At 41.9% G+C, this 19,573-nt stretch overlaps 1 protein-coding gene across 1 annotated transcript; it reads left to right on the forward strand.

Moving 5' to 3' along the window:
• The first annotated feature begins 410 nt into the window (after positions 1 to 410).
• Positions 411 to 18,181, forward strand: uso1 (USO1 vesicle transport factor). The gene is given in 28 exon segments (XM_051070575.1): positions 411 to 668; positions 2,176 to 2,262; positions 3,070 to 3,134; positions 3,271 to 3,347; positions 3,877 to 3,930; positions 5,030 to 5,130; positions 5,214 to 5,316; positions 5,453 to 5,508; positions 5,600 to 5,720; positions 5,811 to 5,989; positions 6,080 to 6,220; positions 6,313 to 6,401; positions 6,495 to 6,649; positions 7,498 to 7,703; positions 7,837 to 7,857; positions 11,155 to 11,265; positions 12,086 to 12,204; positions 12,583 to 12,764; positions 12,849 to 12,970; positions 13,054 to 13,192; positions 14,228 to 14,250; positions 14,252 to 14,395; positions 14,801 to 14,866; positions 15,779 to 15,871; positions 15,970 to 16,074; positions 16,168 to 16,254; positions 16,256 to 16,384; positions 17,290 to 18,181. Coding segments are annotated over 28 exon segments (2,922 nt in total). The 5' UTR covers positions 411 to 602; the 3' UTR covers positions 17,371 to 18,181.
• Positions 18,182 to 19,573: the final 1,392 nt, after the last annotated feature.

The following is a 19,573-nucleotide window of genomic DNA, read 5'->3' on the forward strand; positions in this document are numbered from 1 at the left end:
CCTCACAGGAGCCACTCTGTTACACAGTGAGCTTACTTTTAATACCTAGACCACTAAACTGTAGGAGGGTGTGGATGTGGATGTGGTGTGGGGGGGGGGGGCTTTTACATGTCTGTGCTCAGGGACCCACTGTCACACAATCAGTCCAAATATTTTGTTTAAAATACTCCTGTTCTTTTTATAAGTCAGTATCTCTAATGCAGAACTTAATTTTGTATTGTATCATTAGTTTTACTTTAGTAAATCATCAGAATTTGTCCTCCACTGCTGCCCTCTCATTATCTTTTTCTAATAGTATTTTATAAATATTTTCAGTATCATTTCCCTCTTTCAGACTGTTATGAATGAGTTTTCTTTCCCTTTAAATTAAATGACTCCCTCACTGACTGCTGATGAGCCACGTATCGCCACGTTTGCGCGCATGCGCAGTGAGGTCAGTGTTGTGTTCCGGGGTCGGTCAGTGTACACAGAGTACAAATCACCAGTTTACATTTATTCCCTGTCTTCCATATATTTATATCCGGGCCGCGGAGAGGGGAGTGAGGGGGTTAGTTTAGAAGGAGAAACAGTTTGAACTCGGCACCGAGGGGACGTCTGTGAGGATGAACTTCTTCAGAGGAGTGATGGGCGGGCAGGCAGCCGGGCCGCAGCCGTCCGGAGCGGAGACGGTAGGAGAACAGCCCGGCTAGCTGCGGCTAGCTGTGGTTTCACCATACTGTATGAGACAAACTGAGGCTCACCAGAAAATACACGTGTTCTATACTGAGGGTTGATTAGATTTTTCTTCCATAAAACCCAGATAGATTGATAAAGACACAGGGCTCGGCTTTAATGAGTAAACAACAGGGAGCTAATCAGAAAGCTAATGAGCTAACAGCAGACCTGTCAGTCCGCAGCAACGGCTTTGACTTCTTCTACTGTTTTATGCCTGTAGCTGCAATGAATGGAAACATGAATGAAATACAAGGTGAGGGTTGTTAGGATTGTCAGCTCACTCAACATACCTTCAATGTATTTAACGTTAAAGAAACTACACATGCCCACCTCCAGTCCGAGAGACAGGCCTTCACCTTACTGTTCACTGCCACGAAGGGCTGTAATTAATGATTATTTACAGTATTGATTATTCTTTAACCTAAATCAGAAAATGCCATAAATTAGTGAAACACCCAGAGATATTAAATGTACAGAGTTACAGAATAAACAGAGGCTGTAAATACTCTGAGGGTTTAATCCAAACAGTCAACAGCTTCATGTACAGACAGAGGATTGTCTGCAGGAGTCCTGACAGGTCTGCTTTGCTGACATTACAGGAGGGTTACAGACATATAATCACATCTTTGTCTGTAGACATTCCTGGTTCAGCTGTTGAGAGATGCAGCCTGTCCTTCCTGCAGATAGTCACAATGCTAAAGAAACTCTGGGAAAGTTTCATGTCGTTGCTCTCTGTCCAAAGAGATCAAAACTTGAGAGAGCAACACATCTTTACTGTCGATGTTTCAGCTTGTGGCCTTCATCAGAGTCATCCTTGTTGGTCTGACAGTGAAGTTGTTCTTTATACGACAGGTGTTGTTAGATTTTTATCTCTTCAGACTTTATCTTTTCCCCATGAACCTTGGGAGGAGGTGAAACTGTCCTCACTCTGTTTCTGCTGCTCTTTCTCCCACCACTGGTATTTAAACAGGAATTTAACATTAATCCAGGATTTGAGACAATAGATCATCATCAATCAGTGAAAGATTAAATAATTCTGCTCTCTAGACCAGAATAAAGCACACGTATACTGATTGTAATTTAACCAAAGAACATGTTTTGTTTTGTCCCAAAAAGTCAAATCATCCAATAACTCACAAGAAAATAGCATTACAAAGAAAGAAGGATGTAAGATATATGCACACCTTTGTGTAACAGATGTGTTATATATGTTTTCTCTGGTTTATCGCTTCATGACCTCTCAGATGTATTTTGTGACTTCTTGTAGGGATCTCAGTGCAAAGGTTTGGAACCACAGCTCTGGACCAAAAAATGAAGACATAAATTAAAATCAGTGACATTCTCTTAGACTCTACACGTCCTCTGATCTGCAGAGTCTCGCCCTCTACCAACACATATAAATACGTTCATATATAAATGAGGCAGAGATTAAATAACTACTGCTGATTCCTGTGTTGACAGATCCAGAAGCTGTGTGACAGGGTGGCCTCCTCGACGCTGCTGGAGGACCGCAGAGACGCTGTCCGGGCGCTGAAGTCCCTCTCCAAGGTAAAGCCTGAGGAGAAATGAAAAGCAGTAGAAATACACTCAGACAGTTTATTATTATTATAATTAGGTTAAGATTTAGAATCTTAATTTACAGGAGCAGCTGTTAAGGGAGAAAGTGTCATGTAAAGAAATGGAGACTTATGAATGTTTTCCCCTCAGTGACGCTATCATTAATGTATTATTAACATCCAGTATCCAGGTCATTGATTCAGCTCTTGTCTGTCAAACTCTGCTGATTAAAACAAACTAATCATCAGCCCGGGCCTCCACCAAGTTCAGTTCTCTCTCATAGACAGTTTAGTGACCGGCTGCTCCATCAGCCGTGAGTAATGAGTTTATCAGGCATGAATAAAGGGTTTAGGAGGCACAGGGTTGAACATTAATAAACAGGAGAGTCAGCGCTGCTCAGGAACACAGAGACAGATCTGCAGACTTCCTGTATCTGAACAGAAACACACCACAAAGTTCACTGCTGTTATTTTTCTTTGTCCATATTGATTGAAAATCTTTACTTCTAAAAGGTTTTTGTCCATTGATGCTGAGTATTTTTAAAATGGAACCACTGGATTATAAAGCAGTGGATGGTTTAGGACCAAAATGTATTTCTGATCTGCTCCAGAGTTATTAATTATCCAGATCTCTCAGGTACAGTTCTGCAGGTCTGCAGGTCTATTTCCAGAGTCAGAAGTGAACATGGAGGAGCAGCATGAAACACAGATGTGGAGCAAACTAAAAGAAAACAGTCCTTAACAGTTTAGATCTTTTTTTAATGCCTAATAAATTCTCCTTGCTCATTATCTGTTGTAGAAATATCGTATGGAGGTTGGCACACAGGCGATGGATCACTTGATTAACATCCTGCAAACTGACAGGTCTGTTGATGTAACATTTGTGTTTTTGTCCTGTTGAGAGTTTTGTACGTGTTATTGTAAAGTAACATGTAGTAGAAGTGTTTTATTTGAGGATATATTGACATGAAAACCCTCTGGCTATTCTGTTAATATTCAGATCTGACTCTGAAATCCTCGGCTACGCTCTGGACACTCTGTACAACATCATCTGTAACGATGAGGAGGAAGAACAAGGTATTAACTCCTCCACAGTTATTACACATGATGAAATCCACCTTTAAATTTAAAGCTAATTCCTCCTGATGATGTCTCTGTTACAAATGACTGACTGAACCATTGTTGTGTTTGCATGAGTAAAGTTCATCAGTCAGTTTGCATTCCCCTCCTCTGATAATGAGTGCGTCCTGTAAAGATTTTCGTCTCTCTCTTCTCTTCCATGTTTTAACCCTACAGATGAATCAGAAGGTAAAACTCTTTGACTGTGCATGATCCCCCACCCCTCCCCTCCCCTCCTAACCACCACCAAGCAGCACTCACACATTAGGTTCCTCTTGTTTGGGATGTGGAAAAGCAGCGTGTTAATATTCTCAGAACGTAAAAAGCTGACTGATGGCTGTGTTGCGGTTGTTGTTTTTGTTGATGGCATGTCTTCATCAGAGTCAGGCAGCTTGTTTTCTACTCTTCCTCAGAGTGGTTGAATGATCGCTAGCTGCTGGGTGAAGCTTTAAACTTCCTCTCCCCCCCCCCTCCCCTGCCCTCACAGACGCAGTAACCCCCCTCCCTGCCTCAGGGAAGCATAAGAATGTGTCCGTGCCTGGTCAGTACTGAAACTCCAGCCATGTGTGCTGTAGCCAGAGTTTGACTAGAAAACTAACGTCACTAAAATCAGATGAAGTGTCTGAAGGTGTTTGGGTGGTAACAAGAAGCTGCTTCACTAATCCATCACATGCTCCAACCTCTGTCTGTTCATTAGTTTTCCTCACAGTTTAATACCTGACTGTTGTTGCACTGTTGTGGTGAAATTCTACATTAACTCACTCAGTTTTGCTCTAAGTGTTTTCAGTTTGTTCAGTTCACCTAAAAGACAAAAAACATGTTTCCTCATGTTCCTCTGAATGTATCAGACCATGCAGATAGTTTGGTTTAAGGTTTCTGATCAGTGGATTATTCACAGTAACAGGGACAGAGTTTCTTTAGAGATATGTTGTTCTTTTTTAAAAATCGACATAAACGTGTTTTTTGGGCTCCATTATAAACCATTTTATTCTGGACAAACGCACACAGAGCAACATTATAATTCATTTGGAAATGTGTCTTAGTCCAGAACAACAAGTTTACTGAAAAACTGAAGGTAATTTCTTCTGTGGAGGAGGTGGAAAATTATCCACGTATATGTTCTGCACCAAATTAAAATCACTGACCAGCACAGGTCACAGGTAAATAAATCTGGAGCTATCTGCATGTTTTGATAAAACCAGAGTTGAATATGGAATTATGTATTTTTGTAATTTGGGGTAACAGATCTTTAGAAAAGAGATACACATTTCTCAGTGTTAGCTTATCAAACTAAAGCTCTCAGTTCATTAAGTGTTTATTCCCATGTTAACACAATAGAATCCCTGTCATAGTGACTTTACTGAGCTCTGTTCACCCTCACTCTCATCGGTGTGTCGCCCTTTATTCTCCCAGAAGGCCTGTTCACCAGTATCACCCTGAGCATGTGCACATCAGACAGATCCACATTATCTGTTGTGGCTTCATTATTGAACATCAGAGGAATCAGCTCTGGTTTCACATCATCATCACTGAACTCAGGCTGATTGCTATGAACAAACCAGCTGGTTCCCTCGCTAGAGAGACGTCTCCCGCTCGCAGTATTTCCTGTCTCTGATTTCAGCTACGATCTCCCTTCACAGACGAGAACGCTCAGAAGCAGGCGGACGACCTGGGAGCCCAGTTTACAGACAAGTTCATCCAGGACCCTGAGCATGTGACCCTCCTCCTCACTCTGCTGGAGGTACTGACCTGCTTCTGTCTCCATGGAGAGAAATCTGTGTCTGAACAGCTGCCTGACAGGTTGATGTGTGGCTGTGATTTCAGGAGTTTGACTTCCATGTGCGTTGGCCCGGGGTGAAGCTGCTGACGGCTCTCCTGAAGAACCAGGGTGTTCAGGTCCAGGGCGTCATTCTGGTCAGCCCCATGGGTCAGTTCGTCTTCTCCATATCACATCAGACCTGTGCTGAAAAGCCAGGATTTTACACAGGAACTTGAAAATCCTGTAGATCATAGTTCTCTGTGTCTGTTTTAATGAGAAACACTTGTTCTGTTTCCTTTCACAGGTGTTTCCAGACTGATGGACCTGTTGGCAGACTCCAGAGAAGTCATTCGTAATGATGTGAGTACTTTTCTCCTCTGTTGAAGCTGCTGTTTTGTGTTAAACCACATTTGAAAGTCTCTGAAATTAAGCGTTCTCCACCTTCCAACAGGGCCTGCTGTTGCTTCAGCAGCTGACTAAAGGCAACGCTGCCATTCAGAAGATCGTGGCTTTTGAGAACGCCTTTGAACGTCTCCTAGACATCATCACAGAGGAGGGCAGCAGTGATGGAGGTAAAAAAAAAAAAGTCTTTGAGAAAATTGTCCAGATCTAAATTGTTTAGATTATTGTTTGTGTTGATCCATGGTCCTCTCTGTGCGCAGGTATTGTGGTGGAGGACTGTTTGCTGCTGCTGCTCAACCTGCTAAAGAACAACAGCTCCAACCAGAACTTCTTTAAAGAGGGCTCCTACATCCAGAGAATGAAGCCGTGGTTCGAGGTCGGGGATGATAACTCTGGCTGGTCTGCACAGAAGGTCACCAACCTCCACCTCATGCTGCAGGTAACACAGAGCAGTCAGGTCTAACTGTCACTCATGTCTCCAAACAACACGTTCATCATTCTGATTAATATATTCTATTTCTGACCCCAGCTGGTTCGAGTCATGGTGTCTCCAGTCAACTCTCCTGGAGCTACAGCCAGCTGTCAGAAGTCCATGTACCAGTGTGGGCTGCTGCAGCAGCTGTGCACCATCCTCATGGCCACTGGTGTCCCTGCTGACATCCTCACTGAGGTGATCATGATAATAAACCCAACACAGACAACAGCAGCTCACTCAGGCTCAGCTGCTGTAAAACAAACTGTGATCTGGTCTCTGTCTTTCAGACCATCAACACTGTATCAGAGGTCATCAGAGGCTCACAAGTCAACCAGGACTACTTCGCCTCTGTCAACGCTCCCTCAAATCCACCAAGGTAAAACACAGCCAGTGAAACTGAGATATTCAATCTACTGTCTAAGGTAAATCCAGTTAAAGAGCCAAGCTCCTTTCTGATCTCTCTCCACAGACCGGCCATCGTGGTCCTGCTCATGTCCATGGTGAATGAGAGACAGCCGTTCGTGCTTCGCTGTGCAGTCCTCTACTGTTTCCAGTGTTTCCTCTACAAAAACCAGAAGGGTCAGGGGGAGATTGTGGCGACGCTGCTGCCCTCCACCATCGACGGTCAGTTACACCATGTTCTGATCTTCACATCATTTGTTCTGCCATGATTTTCGCAGGTTTATAGACAATGTATTACAGAAGGGACATCAGACGCAACATCTCAGAGTCAATCAGAGAAATTACACTGAAACTTTCTGACTGTAAAATGAAATGAATGTAGGTGGTTTTCCTGAGTAATTGTGTTCTGGATTCAGCAACACTTAAACAAACAAAAAAAAAAACCTCTAAATAAATGATAGAAAATAACATCACTTGTGGTTGTAGTAGAGGTTAAAAATAAATAGTCTTTAGATCACCTACAAGGATTACAGTTCATCTCTGTTTTTAAACACGTTACTCCAGTTTTTTTTTTCCTTTTTAAATAAGGCAACCATTTAGATTTAATGTGAAAATACTTTGTCTGCAGTGTTAAGATAAGTCTTTCATATTGGTTTACATGTATTTATTACCCAGAGCTAATATTTAAAAGTGATATTATGTGAGCCATTTATAAGACTTAGAAATCCAGTGAATCCAGTGGGTTTTTTTTAAATCATGTATAAGTGAAGTAATATACATTTTTGTGCAGTATTTGTAACCACAGGATGAGGGACTCAGATCATCACAGTTCAGCTCCATTTCTTTGTTGTCACTAAAGTTTAAAAAATGTGTTTCATGTTTCTGTAAATGTTTTAATAAATGTGGGACTTCAGAGTTCGAGGCGTGGAGCTGCAGAGGATTCAGAGTTTCTGCTGTGCACATGATCGTAGTCAGAGATGAATGGACTGTTGTTTATTTTGCTGATAACCTTCAGCTCCATGTATGTACAGTCATTTATTCACTGACTCGCTCTGTTTTTTTCATTGCAGCTAACTCGATCTCAGCTGGCCAGCTGCTGTGTGGAGGCCTGTTCTCAGCAGACTCTCTGTCTAACTGGTGTGCTGCTGTGGCCTTGGCCCACGCCCTGCAGGACAACCTGACGCAGAAGGAGCAGCTGCTGAGGGTCCAGCTGGCCACCAGCCTGGGCAAACCCCCCGTCTCTCTGCTGCAGCAGTGCACCAACATCCTCTCACAGGTAGGACAGTGAAACTTTGCTGCTGGAGCGAAGGAGATGCTGATTGGCTGTGTGTGTCTGTGACGCTCAGGTGTGTGTGAAACATACTCAACAACAGTGAACAGAACAGTGTCACATTATTGTGGTTTTACAGGGAGATAAGATCGTCCGGAGGGTGAGTAAAGAGTGTGCGTCTGTGTGTGTGTGTTTGTGTTGAATGTTTGGGCGGCACCTGTCCTGGTTATTTTGGCTTGGCGTCTGTAGTAGGGGTCTCGATGGCCCAAGTGTTGGGGGGGTCCTGCTTCCCTTTAACTCTTTACTACCCCGTCTTTGTCCCTAACTCATGGCTTTGACCCAGTTCTTCCTCATGAGGGTGGCACAGTGCACTCCTCCCCACCGGTCTGGAAGCTGTAGTTACTGTGTTCACTGATGGAGTGTGGGGGAAGTACACAGGTGGTCACCTGACAGAGGTTCAGAGAAAAGGGACACAGCAGCTGTTTCAGTGTGGTTTTTATCTCTGCTGATATCATCCTAACACCTGCTTTGAGCTGTAGACATGCGTGGTGCTGCAGGATGTTCTCTCTCTGTTCAGGAAGTGTGTGCTGCAGCAGCTTTCAGTCTTTTCCTGTCCAACTTCTCTTATTGAACCTGATTATAAATGTGGTTTAAACCTGTGAGGATCAATCAGTTTGGTAAACCTAAAACAGGAGTGTTCAGTGTTCAGGCGTAGGTTGACGTTTATACCTAATCAACCCTTCTGTTTCTCCTGGGAGTTTCTCGGTTTACATTACTGTCCTCATGCACCTCACGCTGCCAGTTCTTCTGTTTTCCTCCCATCGTAGATTCTGCACTGTGAGTCTATGGCAGTCTGCTAAAATGATCTCTTTGCTGTACCAGAACCCGACACCAGGATTACGTGTAGGGTTCTGGTGCAGTGTCTACGGCTGAATTAGGCAATACTGAAATCATGAAATCAAAACTCCTAATGATGAAAATGGGCTGATGGGGTGTGCAGTGTCACCTCCTGCTGAGGAGGGAGCCTGGATTGAGTAAGTAGGCAGCTTTATGCTCCGTCTGAACCACCTGTGGGATGGCCAGGTAACTTTAGAAAGTCTTTGGGGGGTCTGCGTCCGAGCATCTCTGTAACTTCCTGAAACTGACAGTCCACTTCAGGCTGAGATGGGAAAGCTGTGTGGAGGTGTGAGTGTCTGAAAATGCTTTTAAACGATACCACATCTCCCCTCTCTGTCACAGCTGGAGTTTCACTCCACCTTTAAGTGTGTCCATTCTGATTTTTTTGACATGGCTGAACAGCATGTCATATGAACTATTGTAGTTCTGAGAGACCATAATCAGGCTAAAGTGCAGGAGGCTGAGCAGTTCCAGACAAAGACCTGCTCACCTTTACAGTAACTCAGGATCTAGAGGGTCTTGGGTCTAGACTCATTTTCAGGAGCCACCAGTGATGAGAGACACTGAATGAGTCAGAGGATATTACAGATGTGTTGGAAGTAAATCAGAGGGTCAGCTCTGCTCTGTTCTCTGTGTTTTGTACTGAAGAACAGTTTGGATCAAGACTTCTGGTTCTTATCTTGGGTTCTGACAGAGAAATGATTTGGTGCTTTGGACTGTCGGTGATGAATGACATGTTTGAACTGAAGTCAGTCTGTAGGTGTAGCTGGCACCTGAACACTGTAGACCAGAGATCGATGACTGATGAATGAACAGAGCTGTTGGATGAAGTGTTGGTGGAGTTTGATGGACGGAGCTGGTAAACTGAAATGTTCAGGGAGGTTAAACTGTGAATAGAAGGGAAGAAGTAAACCATCATGTTGAAGACACCTGAATATTCCAGCTGCTGGGTCATGGAGAGGCAGAAGGACTGACAAACAGAAACACCTGTGGATGTGGTGAATGACTTTTAGTTTCCCTCAAACAGCCTTTGCCTCTGGTCTTAATGTCTCAGCACCGATGGAGCTTTATGTCATCATGCTGTTGTCTGTGAGGTCATACTTTAATCACAGGTACCCCATAGGACTGTGGTGGTATTTCAGACACATCCAGCTGGGAAGAAACCAGTTTGACCAGTATATTCTCATAGCCCTGACTGTACGATCCTTGTTTCTGAAGTTACAGTAACTACAGTCACCCACACCAACACTCATAAATAGAGGGGACCTGTGTTTGTTCAGTAAATACCTGTGGTCATTTTCCTTTCTTTTGTTTTCCTCTTCATTTTTCGCATTTCGTCAAATTTGGAGACAAAATCTGAAAAGGTGATTTCGTAAGTTTTTGCAGTCTGGAATGCTGATAAGTTTTTACCCACACTGTCATTTCTCAGATCTCCATACATCCCTTGTTTCACTACAGAACAGAGCTCTGCGCTTCTTAAAGCATGACATGCATTCAGTGTTAATGCAACAGCAGCAACAGAGTCTACAGATTCTCCTGCACTGTGTTTTAATCTGTACAGATTCTTTCAGTTTACACCTTAACTCCATGAAAATCATCCTTTCTTTTTCTGCTGTTGATTGAAATCAGTTCTTCAAAACAATGACAAAAGTTTTCTGTAAATGTCTGTAAAGAGGAAGAAAATCCAGGTTCAGGTCTGATGTGGATCCAAAACCCCTCAAAGCTGTTTTCATGGAAATGCATGATCATTTTTATATCACTTTTTTATTATCATGCTTCATTTTTTGTTTTTAAAAAGCACATTTAATGGCTTCTGCTCTGCATGTGCTGATAGATGAAACTATAAACTTCAACTGCTTTGATTTCAAATCATCAGTTATTTACAGAATGAAAATTAAACACCACAGAATAATAGAAAATTAAGAACTTGAGGTTTTACCTGATGAATATAAAGACAGTGTTTCTATAGACTGAACCGCATGCTCTGGGGATCTAACCTTGTATGAATATACTGAATGTATTCATTTTTGTTTGTGATGAGTTTATTAACAACTAATAGTTGATGTGATTGAAGTGCTTCAGATTAACCTGCAGTGATTTACTTTGTTCATTATTTTGTTGCGTGAAATGCAGAGTTTTTTACCTGCAACTCATCTGGATGGAAGAAAATTGGGCTTAAATTTATCCCATTAAAATAAAAGTTTATTTAACACCATGTTCAATCAACATTTTAACTTTTTACTTTATTTTAGTTTGAGTTTCAGACATTGGAAGTCATTTTATTTGATTTCTTGCCTTGTGGCACTCGGCTCATTATAACTTTCTCTTTAAAGAAAAGTTGTTTAATGAATCTGGACTCAATCTAAAGTCTGTGACCAGGGTTCAGTTTCTAATATACTGTAATATTTATTACTGTTCTGATACTGGTTATAATCATGTGATGTGATCTGGTCCTTCATCGTTTAAACAGGGTGCTTTATTATCTGTAGAATATAACATATTTAGTCTTTATAGGACTCAGTTTGTACATGTGTTGATGTTTGTTTTGTTTGTGTTTCAGGGCAGTAAAGTTCAGACGAGGGTGGGTCTCCTCATGCTGCTCTGTACGTGGATCAGCAACTGTCCCATTGCTGTCACACACTTTCTACACAATCAGGAAAATGTTCCCTTTGTATCCTTTAAGCATCTCACAACACATCTGTCATTTCCACCACAGTTACTGTCTGAATCTGATCACAGTTTTACTAACAAACCATTTTACTCAGTGTTCACTCTGCTTCTCTCATTTTCAACGTTTAAAGCCACTGAACAGTCTGAAAGTCAATCACTCAGTGTAAAACGTGCCAAAAAGAAAACTTATTCTCAGTGAGGACGGGAACTGGAGATGGGGTTCAGTAGCATTTTATTGAATCCAAATCCTTTCTACTCTCTTATCGAATGTATTGAAGTAATATGTTTGGAGGGGAAAGAAGGCATTAAGAATTTACTGTTTTTTTTAAATTAACTGTTTCACATAACAAAAGATACAAGTTGATCTGTAAGAATATAGCCTCCTTTAATCACATTATTTCATTTCATTTTAGTTGTGATTTAGGGACCAGTTAAAGGGTTGTCTGGGTTTCACCACATATTTTTTATCTCTGCTCTGTGACATTCATTAATCCTCATTTCTCATTTTGCTGTGTTTGCTCCTCACTGAGAGGCTGAGCTGCAGCAGCAGCTGCAGAAACCAAAGTAAAACCAACTAGTATTAATCCTCCTTTATCATCCAGTGATGCCTGAAGGTGTCAGAGACTAAACAGAGAACACAAATGAAAAATCTGATCGGGGATTCATTGGCTCTGAACCTGAACAGATCCTTAGAACCAGATCTGTTTGATCCCCTCCCCTACAGAGAACGTTACAGTATATATCAAACCTCAGGGTTAAAGGGCTGTGTGAGTCTGAGTCTGACGGTGTTGGATGAATCCTTGACTCGGAGCCTCCTGTAGCTGACGGCTCAGATCTCAGAGAACCTGGGGGAGGATGAACGGCTGGTTCAGGGTCTGTGTGCTCTGCTGCTCGGCATCTGTATCTACTACAACGACAACTCACTGGAGAACTACACCAAGTATGTTCAGTTATTATTTGATTACATAATAACTGCCTCTCATATTGTTGTTGTTTGCCTGCACAGAGGGTCGATGTGTATTACACACTTTATTGATATATGAACACATGAAAACAGATTATCAAGATAAATCAGTGGATGTGTTAAGATGTGTAGTCTGATTAGTTTAACAACCCAGTATAATAGTATAAGTAATATTGGAGCCAGCAGTGGTTTAAAGATGAAGTATTTTTCTGTTTCCTGCACTGTGTATGAAGTTGACAAATAAAAACCACTCATGGCAGTTTATTTTTTGAAGAATCTTCTTCAGATCAGGTTAGTTTACCTGGTCTATACACGCCGTATCCTGACCCTCCCTGTGTTCTGTGTCCTCCTCAGAGAGAAGTTAAAGCAGCTGATCGAGAAGCGCATCGGAAAGGAAAACTTTGTGGAGAAACTCGGCTTCATCACCAAACATGAGCTGTACTCTCGGGCGGCTCAGAAGCCACAGCCCGTCTTCCCATCTCCAGAGCAGATGCTGTTCGACCACGAGTTCACCAAGCTGGTCAAAGAGCTGGAGGGTCAGTCAGAGACCAGGTTTATCTCTGAGTGATGATCCAGTTATTATTTATGACAGAATAATTTTACCTTCTACTCTGAAACAGGTGTGATCACCAAAGCTGTTCATAAATCCAGTGAGGAGGAGAAGAAGGAGGAGGAGGTGAAGAAGACGTTAGAGCAACATGACAACATAGTGACTCAGTACAAAGAGCTGATCAGAGAACAGGTAAACACACAGCAGACCTACACAGCTGACTCACCTGCTGTCCTGTCCCACTGACTCTATTATTTTACCTGCGTGATCCTCAGGATGCTCAGATCCAGGAGCTGAAAGAGCAGGTGGCGTCCATGACGGCTCAGAATGAACAGATGCAGACCACCATCACCCAGCAGCTGTCCCAGATCCAGCAGCACAAAGACCAGTACAACATCCTCAAACTCAAACTAGGTGGGTTCACCTCTACATGTCTTTGTTCTTATAGTTTCTGACCTGAGCTGGTGCTGATAACATTTTACTGCCTGAGTGCTGAGATATGATTGGTGACAGTGACACGCAGCGACATCTCCTGATACAGTTTACAACAGATCACATGATCAAAGAGGGTTTAAAGCGACAGTTCGGTGTTTGGGGAAATTAGTTTATTCACTTTATTTAACAAACAGACATTAACATTATATAAGCACCAGAGCTCTTCATCAGACCGACTGGATTAGAGCTCAGACTGAGACCAGGAGGGAGCAGAAACAGCTGGATGTTGATGATGGACAGTTTCACTGGTCTTTTATTTTTCTCTGAATAGAAACTAAAGATGACACTGTCTGATTGCTGCTGTGGTTTCCTGGAGTCTCTGTCTCAACTCTGGGTGTAGCACAGTTCACCAGGACTCACTGAGTTAAATGTTATCATGAAGCAATGTCCGAATAAAACACAGGTTGCACAACAATCTAAACAACAATCCATCAAAACTCTTGACTGTACATGTTTATTTACAGCACATTGCATTAGATTTATGGCTGCAGCTAATGATTCTTTTTGAATTTATTTGAGTAATTGTCTTTAAAATGGCAGAAAATAGTGACAAAATGCTTGTTATAATATCCCACAGAGCAACGTATTCAATTTACTGATATATATACGACATTGAAAAGCATCAAATCATCACATTTGAGAAGCTAGAAACAGAAAATATCAGGAGTTAATGCTTATAAAATGATTTAAACAAGTATTCAATCAGTAGTTCATGATTAATTTCCTGCCAACCGACTAATTGATTAGTTGACTAATCAGTGCAGCTTTAATTAGATTTCATTCATTCTGTTCGTGATTTTATCCAAACCAGCCGACAGTAAACGTATTCAGACACTGTGCACATGTAAGCCTACTTTATTGAGACATAACATCAACATCCAACGCACTCTTATTGTTTTGAATGTTCACATTTTGATTGTATATGTGTGTGGGTGTGTGTTGTTGTATCTTCAGGTAAGGAGAACCAGAGTCAGTCGAAACAGCCAGGGAGACGGCTCCCAGGTGAACGGGCTGCAGACAGAGGAGCTGACTCAGCTCAGAGAGGAGGTGGAGGAGCTCCGTAAGCAACACGCACTCCTCCAGACACAACTCAGCGACAAGGACGCACTCATCAACACCCTGGTCAGTAACTTTTCCAGGGATATATTAGAGTGTGTGTGTATATGAGCTTCAAGTGGAGGCTGAAAACTCCTCCAGATGCAGCTCGGTGACAAAAAGTAAACAGCAGCTTTTTCTGATGATTGATTAAATGTTTAAGTTTAACTCCAACCATTTCCTGGTTTCAGCTTCTTCTGTCTCTCTTTTTAAATTAAAAATATTTGTGTTTTAAATTGTTGTCAAAGACATTTAAGACCTCTGCCTCTGTGAAATCAATTAATCAAAGACATAATCAGCAGATAAATGGATGAATAAAATAACTCTTGCAGCTGCAGCCCTGTCCTGAATATGATCTCAGACCTGTCTGCAGAGTTTGACTCTGTCACAGAATGATAGTGACTGGTGTGTTTTCACTGTGTGTGTCTGCAGAGGTCAGAGGTCACACAGACAGCAGAGGGTTCAACAGGAGGATCAGAAAACACAGAACTACTCAAGGTAGGATCGTCATCATTATACACTTTATTCTGTTTGACTGATACAGATTCTGTTTTAGAGGAGTGTGAATTAACATGTGTTTTCTGTGTTAAAAGATGTGCTTGTTCTGTATTTATGCTCTATATTAACCCATGAAATGACCAAAACCAGCTTCCTTTAATGTCTCAGTGCTCATGTCCTGTTCAATTGACTTAAATCTATAGGAGTCGACCAGGTCGGCTGCTCAGGGCACTGAGGCCCACGTGGTACGCAACTATTCAGCCATCAGGGTGCTCCCTAGTTTTCGTTTTTGACAAAAAATTTAATCAACCTCGGTCCTAAATATTTCCTCTTGACATTAACATCAGTTATATATTTTTTTTGCATCTGATCACAGGCTGAGATGTCAAACACTGATCTAATTGTAGGTTTGTTTCTGACAGTGAGTTTTGCTGCAGGAAGATGTTTCAGACCAAACACTGTCACTGCTGCTGCAGTCGACCTTAAATTAACTTAATATTTTTAATATCATCAGGAGTTGTTGATGTATGCTGCTGGGAAGTATTGAAAAAATGCAATATGGTTAAAAAAAAAAAAATGAGTGCAAGGTCATATTGTCCCTACTGGTTTTCCATCAAAGACAGTGAACCAGGCATCAAACTGTGGTGGTGAAAGCTGCAGAAACCCTGGGACACTGTTAAAATAAACTGCAGTGTCCATGTTCATGGTAATGAAGGAACAGTTTATCCAGTGGATCAGTTCAGATCATTTCTGTGTTTTCAGTAGTTTTAGGATGAAGAATGAACAGTGAGGCTCTGTGGTTCAGATGAATCAGATACATCACACACAGTATCTGTTACTAACACTTCGATATGAAGCATGTTTCCTCAGATAATGAGTTTATCTGTGTGTATTGTGCTGAATGTGTTTCAGGAGCTCGAGAGTCTGAGGAGTCAGGTTCAGTCTCAGTCTGCAGAGATCAACCAGCTGAAGACAGAGAGACAGGAGCTGCTGAGAAGAGCTGAGGTCGGGGTGAATATCAGGCAGATGTCACACACTGAGTCAAACATAATGTCACAGAAACAGGAACTTAATGAATGACGCTCTGTCTGTGTCTCTGTCAGTCCTCAGACACAGTCTCCAGCAGTGAGGGCTCATTAGATGCCACCAAGATGGCCGAACTAGAGAGCAGACTCACAGCACAGACGACTGAAACAGAGAGACTCAAGGTTTGTACATCGTCTGTACAACAACATGTCTGAGCTTTGACAATACACCTGAGCTTTGTCTAACATTCCTCCCCCTCTCCTTGGTTGGTTCAGGAGGAGACCAAGAGCCTGTCAGAGAGCCGGGCAGACCTGGAGCAGCAGCTGGCCTCAGCCACCAGCACCGTGGCCATCCTGCAGACAGGAGAAGGCGAAGCTGCAGACGGAGGTTCATGAGTCCAGGAAGGAGCAGGACGACCTGCTGATGCTGCTGGCAGACCAGGACCAGAAGATCCACAGCCTCAAACAGAGACTCAAAACCCTGGGAGAGACGGTACACCACAAAACATTTCAACTCAAACAGGTTTTAATGATCGTGTTTCCACATCAGCTGTCAGAGACACAGGGACCGTTCTGACGATTACTTCATGATTTAATCCCACAGAGTGAGCATGTCGACAAAATCTGTGACACAAATTTACCGATCTTTTCTCGACACAAAACACAAAACTGAAACCTGAGGTAACCAGAAGCAGAAGCTGTAGGAGCTAAAATAAAAACACAGAGGAAATAACATTAATTCTAATTTATCATTCTGTGATTTGGATCTAACAGCATCTGGAGACGAGCTTGTTGTTCAGACTTTAACCAGTCTTTGGTAAATTTATGGACTCGGCTGTCAGGACCCGTCTCTGCTCAGGCCCAGACATCCTCCACCATTAAGACAAGACAAGCTAAAGAATAATTTTTTTATGAGCTTGTTGAGAGTAGAGAGGCGACAGGAGATGAGGAAGATCTGAATCAGAAATATTACAGTTCATGGTTGGTGTGTTAAAACCCCCAGGACACCAGGACGTCTCAGGTAGGACCAGGTGTGAAAATGAGGTCTGGAAAGGATTCACTGCACCACTCACTGCTGTCTGTAAAATCTCTGTAGTAGCTGCAGACAGCTCAGAGCTTCTCCGGTTCGGATCAGGAATCTGGACAAAACTGAGACTGTAAACGCTGGAGAACAAATAAAGATTTTAAAGAGTGAATTTACGTCCGTGCAGTCGTCCAGCTCTGACCGTCAGAACAGGAACATTTCTCTGTGTGTTCAGTGTCAGTGTCTCTCAGACTTGTAGCTCAGACAGAGATATGTTAGAGATGTGATGACCACTGAGCTTCACTGTGGAGGAATAACTGCTGGGCCGTGTTCTGTCTGTTTGCTTTAGTTAGACTGTGACGCTCTCCTTACAGGTGGAAGATGAAGACGACCTGGACGCCAGGGACCAAACAGACGAGGATGACGAGGAGGAGGAGGATGAGGACGAAGACTAAAGGAAAAACACTGACTCCGTCTGTCAGCAGGCGAGAAAAGACTCGACAGAAACACCTGAGAAACTCAACAACAGGACGAATATACTGAAGGAGTTTGTGTTTCCAGCTGCCATGCTCTTCATCTTTACCCCCCCTCCCATCTCATCACATGTTCCTGTTAGTTATTTGGACATTTTCTGTTCCTGTGTCCAGAGCTTCAGTTTTCAGTGACAGATAAAGATCTGAGCAGTCAGTGCGTTCATCTCTGCTACTTCACCATCAGCTCCTGATGGTTTTACCAGTCCTGTGTTACTGTAACGTGTCGTCATATAGTTTATAATCACACACACACAGTAAAAAAAAAAAAACAACAAAAAAAACATTGTTAGGTTCATTTTAACACACAAGAATAATCTGGAACATTTAGAGAGGAGGATTTAAACTGTAGCAGAAACTAGAGTTATTTTTCTTCTCGTCTGATCATAAACATGCAGGTGAGTGTCTTTCCCTCCTGTTCTCAGCAGACGTTCAGACTCAAACACGTTCACTCTGCTGAGTTTATCTGCCTTCACCACCATCACCTGTCTCAGTATTTCACACACTCGTTCCTAACTGCTCTACAATATGCTGCAAAAACACTGACAGAAAAAAACATGTAAAGACAAAAAAGATATTTTTGCAACCTTTTGTCCAGTACTGGCATCCAGCTTCTGTATGATACCGTGTAACTTATCAATTTATGAGCCACATTGAGATGAATAAAGAATCTATCAGTCTGTTTGCCTGTATGGAGACATAATTGTAGATAAATTAAATTTTACTAAATCCACAATGGGACTTCTGTTTTTGTCTTTTCAGGATTGTTTATGTCTTAAAATGATCAGCTCTAACTGCTTCTGAAACTTCCCTCTGTTAGTTTTACATGGAGCAGATGTTAAATATATCCCTGATGATTTTAGCTTGAAGTTTTCACAGAGAACATGTGCAGGGTTGTTGATGATCTTCAGTGTGAAGCTGTGTTCAGGATCTAACAACATCTACAGTCGGTTCTTTACACAGAGGGAAATAAAACCAGGAAAAAACTCACAAAGTTCAAATAGTTTCTCTGAACTGAAGGAGTTTAGTTTCTGTTGACAGTGAAGAAGCTGCAGAGGATTTGTAGGTCTGGATGATTTCCATGAATACAATCAGTATCAGAAGTAAATTTGGTTGCTACATTATCAACCGTAAAATCACAACATAGAGACAGGGAGACAGTTTAGGTCGAAATATGATGACATTTCCAGGATTTCCAGGGCCTTTATTAAAGCCAGACGTTTTCCAAGATCCTGCAGAGTCAGAGAACGAGGATCAGGATCTGAGGGAGTTGGTATATTTTTGACTTTTGTTTCTAAATGAGAGGACACAAAGCCTCTGGCTCTGTTTTTCAGAAGCACAAACTGTTCTGTTTGTGGAGGCTGTGAACACACAACTACTGTGTTTATGAAGACGTTTGTGTTTGTTTCACACTCCAGGGAGGATACTGAAGCCAGACAACTTGTCCAAGCAGCTAAGGTATTCAAAGTGTTGAGCCTCCAGGTGTACGAGCAGACTGATAACACAGCTCAGGCTGGGTTCGATAAACCACACCTGAAGGAGCTGGAGGCGGTGTGAAGACTTTTCCTGCAGGAAAACATCATGTGTGTCGTGTTTCTACCAGGTCCTGCTGACAGGGTTAATATCGTAATACGTGTGTGAACACAGCTTCTACAGATTATAAATAAAACTCCTTCAGACTGAGAACAGGACAGATTCTAGTCTCCCGCAGAGTTGAAGTCAGAATCCTTTCTGTTTTTTGTTTGGTTTGTTTTGAGGATTTCCTTCTTTATATTTTGATGAAGAACAAATAAACGATCTCAGCAGGAAAAGCTCATTATCTTGTTACTTAGATTAGTGAAAGGATTTTTTTCTTTATTGAACTGAAAATGAACAGAAATAATTATGATGGTGACTGTGGTCTGTGGAATTTGTTTAATCACAAAAACTAATATTAAATCCCCACCTGCTGATAAATAAACTTTGTGTTAAGATTGTTTTGACCACTAACATTGATATCGTTCTCCTGTTTTATTTTTTATTCACATTTCTGTGAACTCAGTCCAGTTTTTAGAAACTTTTTAAAATTCTAAATTTAAATGTTTGACTCAGTTGAACACACTCATGTTGTTCTTTCTACAGTGATGAT

The sequence above is a fragment of the Lates calcarifer genome, linkage group LG5 (genome assembly GCF_001640805.2).
Source record: "Lates calcarifer isolate ASB-BC8 linkage group LG5, TLL_Latcal_v3, whole genome shotgun sequence".
In the NCBI taxonomy this organism is placed as follows: Eukaryota; Metazoa; Chordata; class Actinopteri; family Centropomidae; genus Lates; species Lates calcarifer.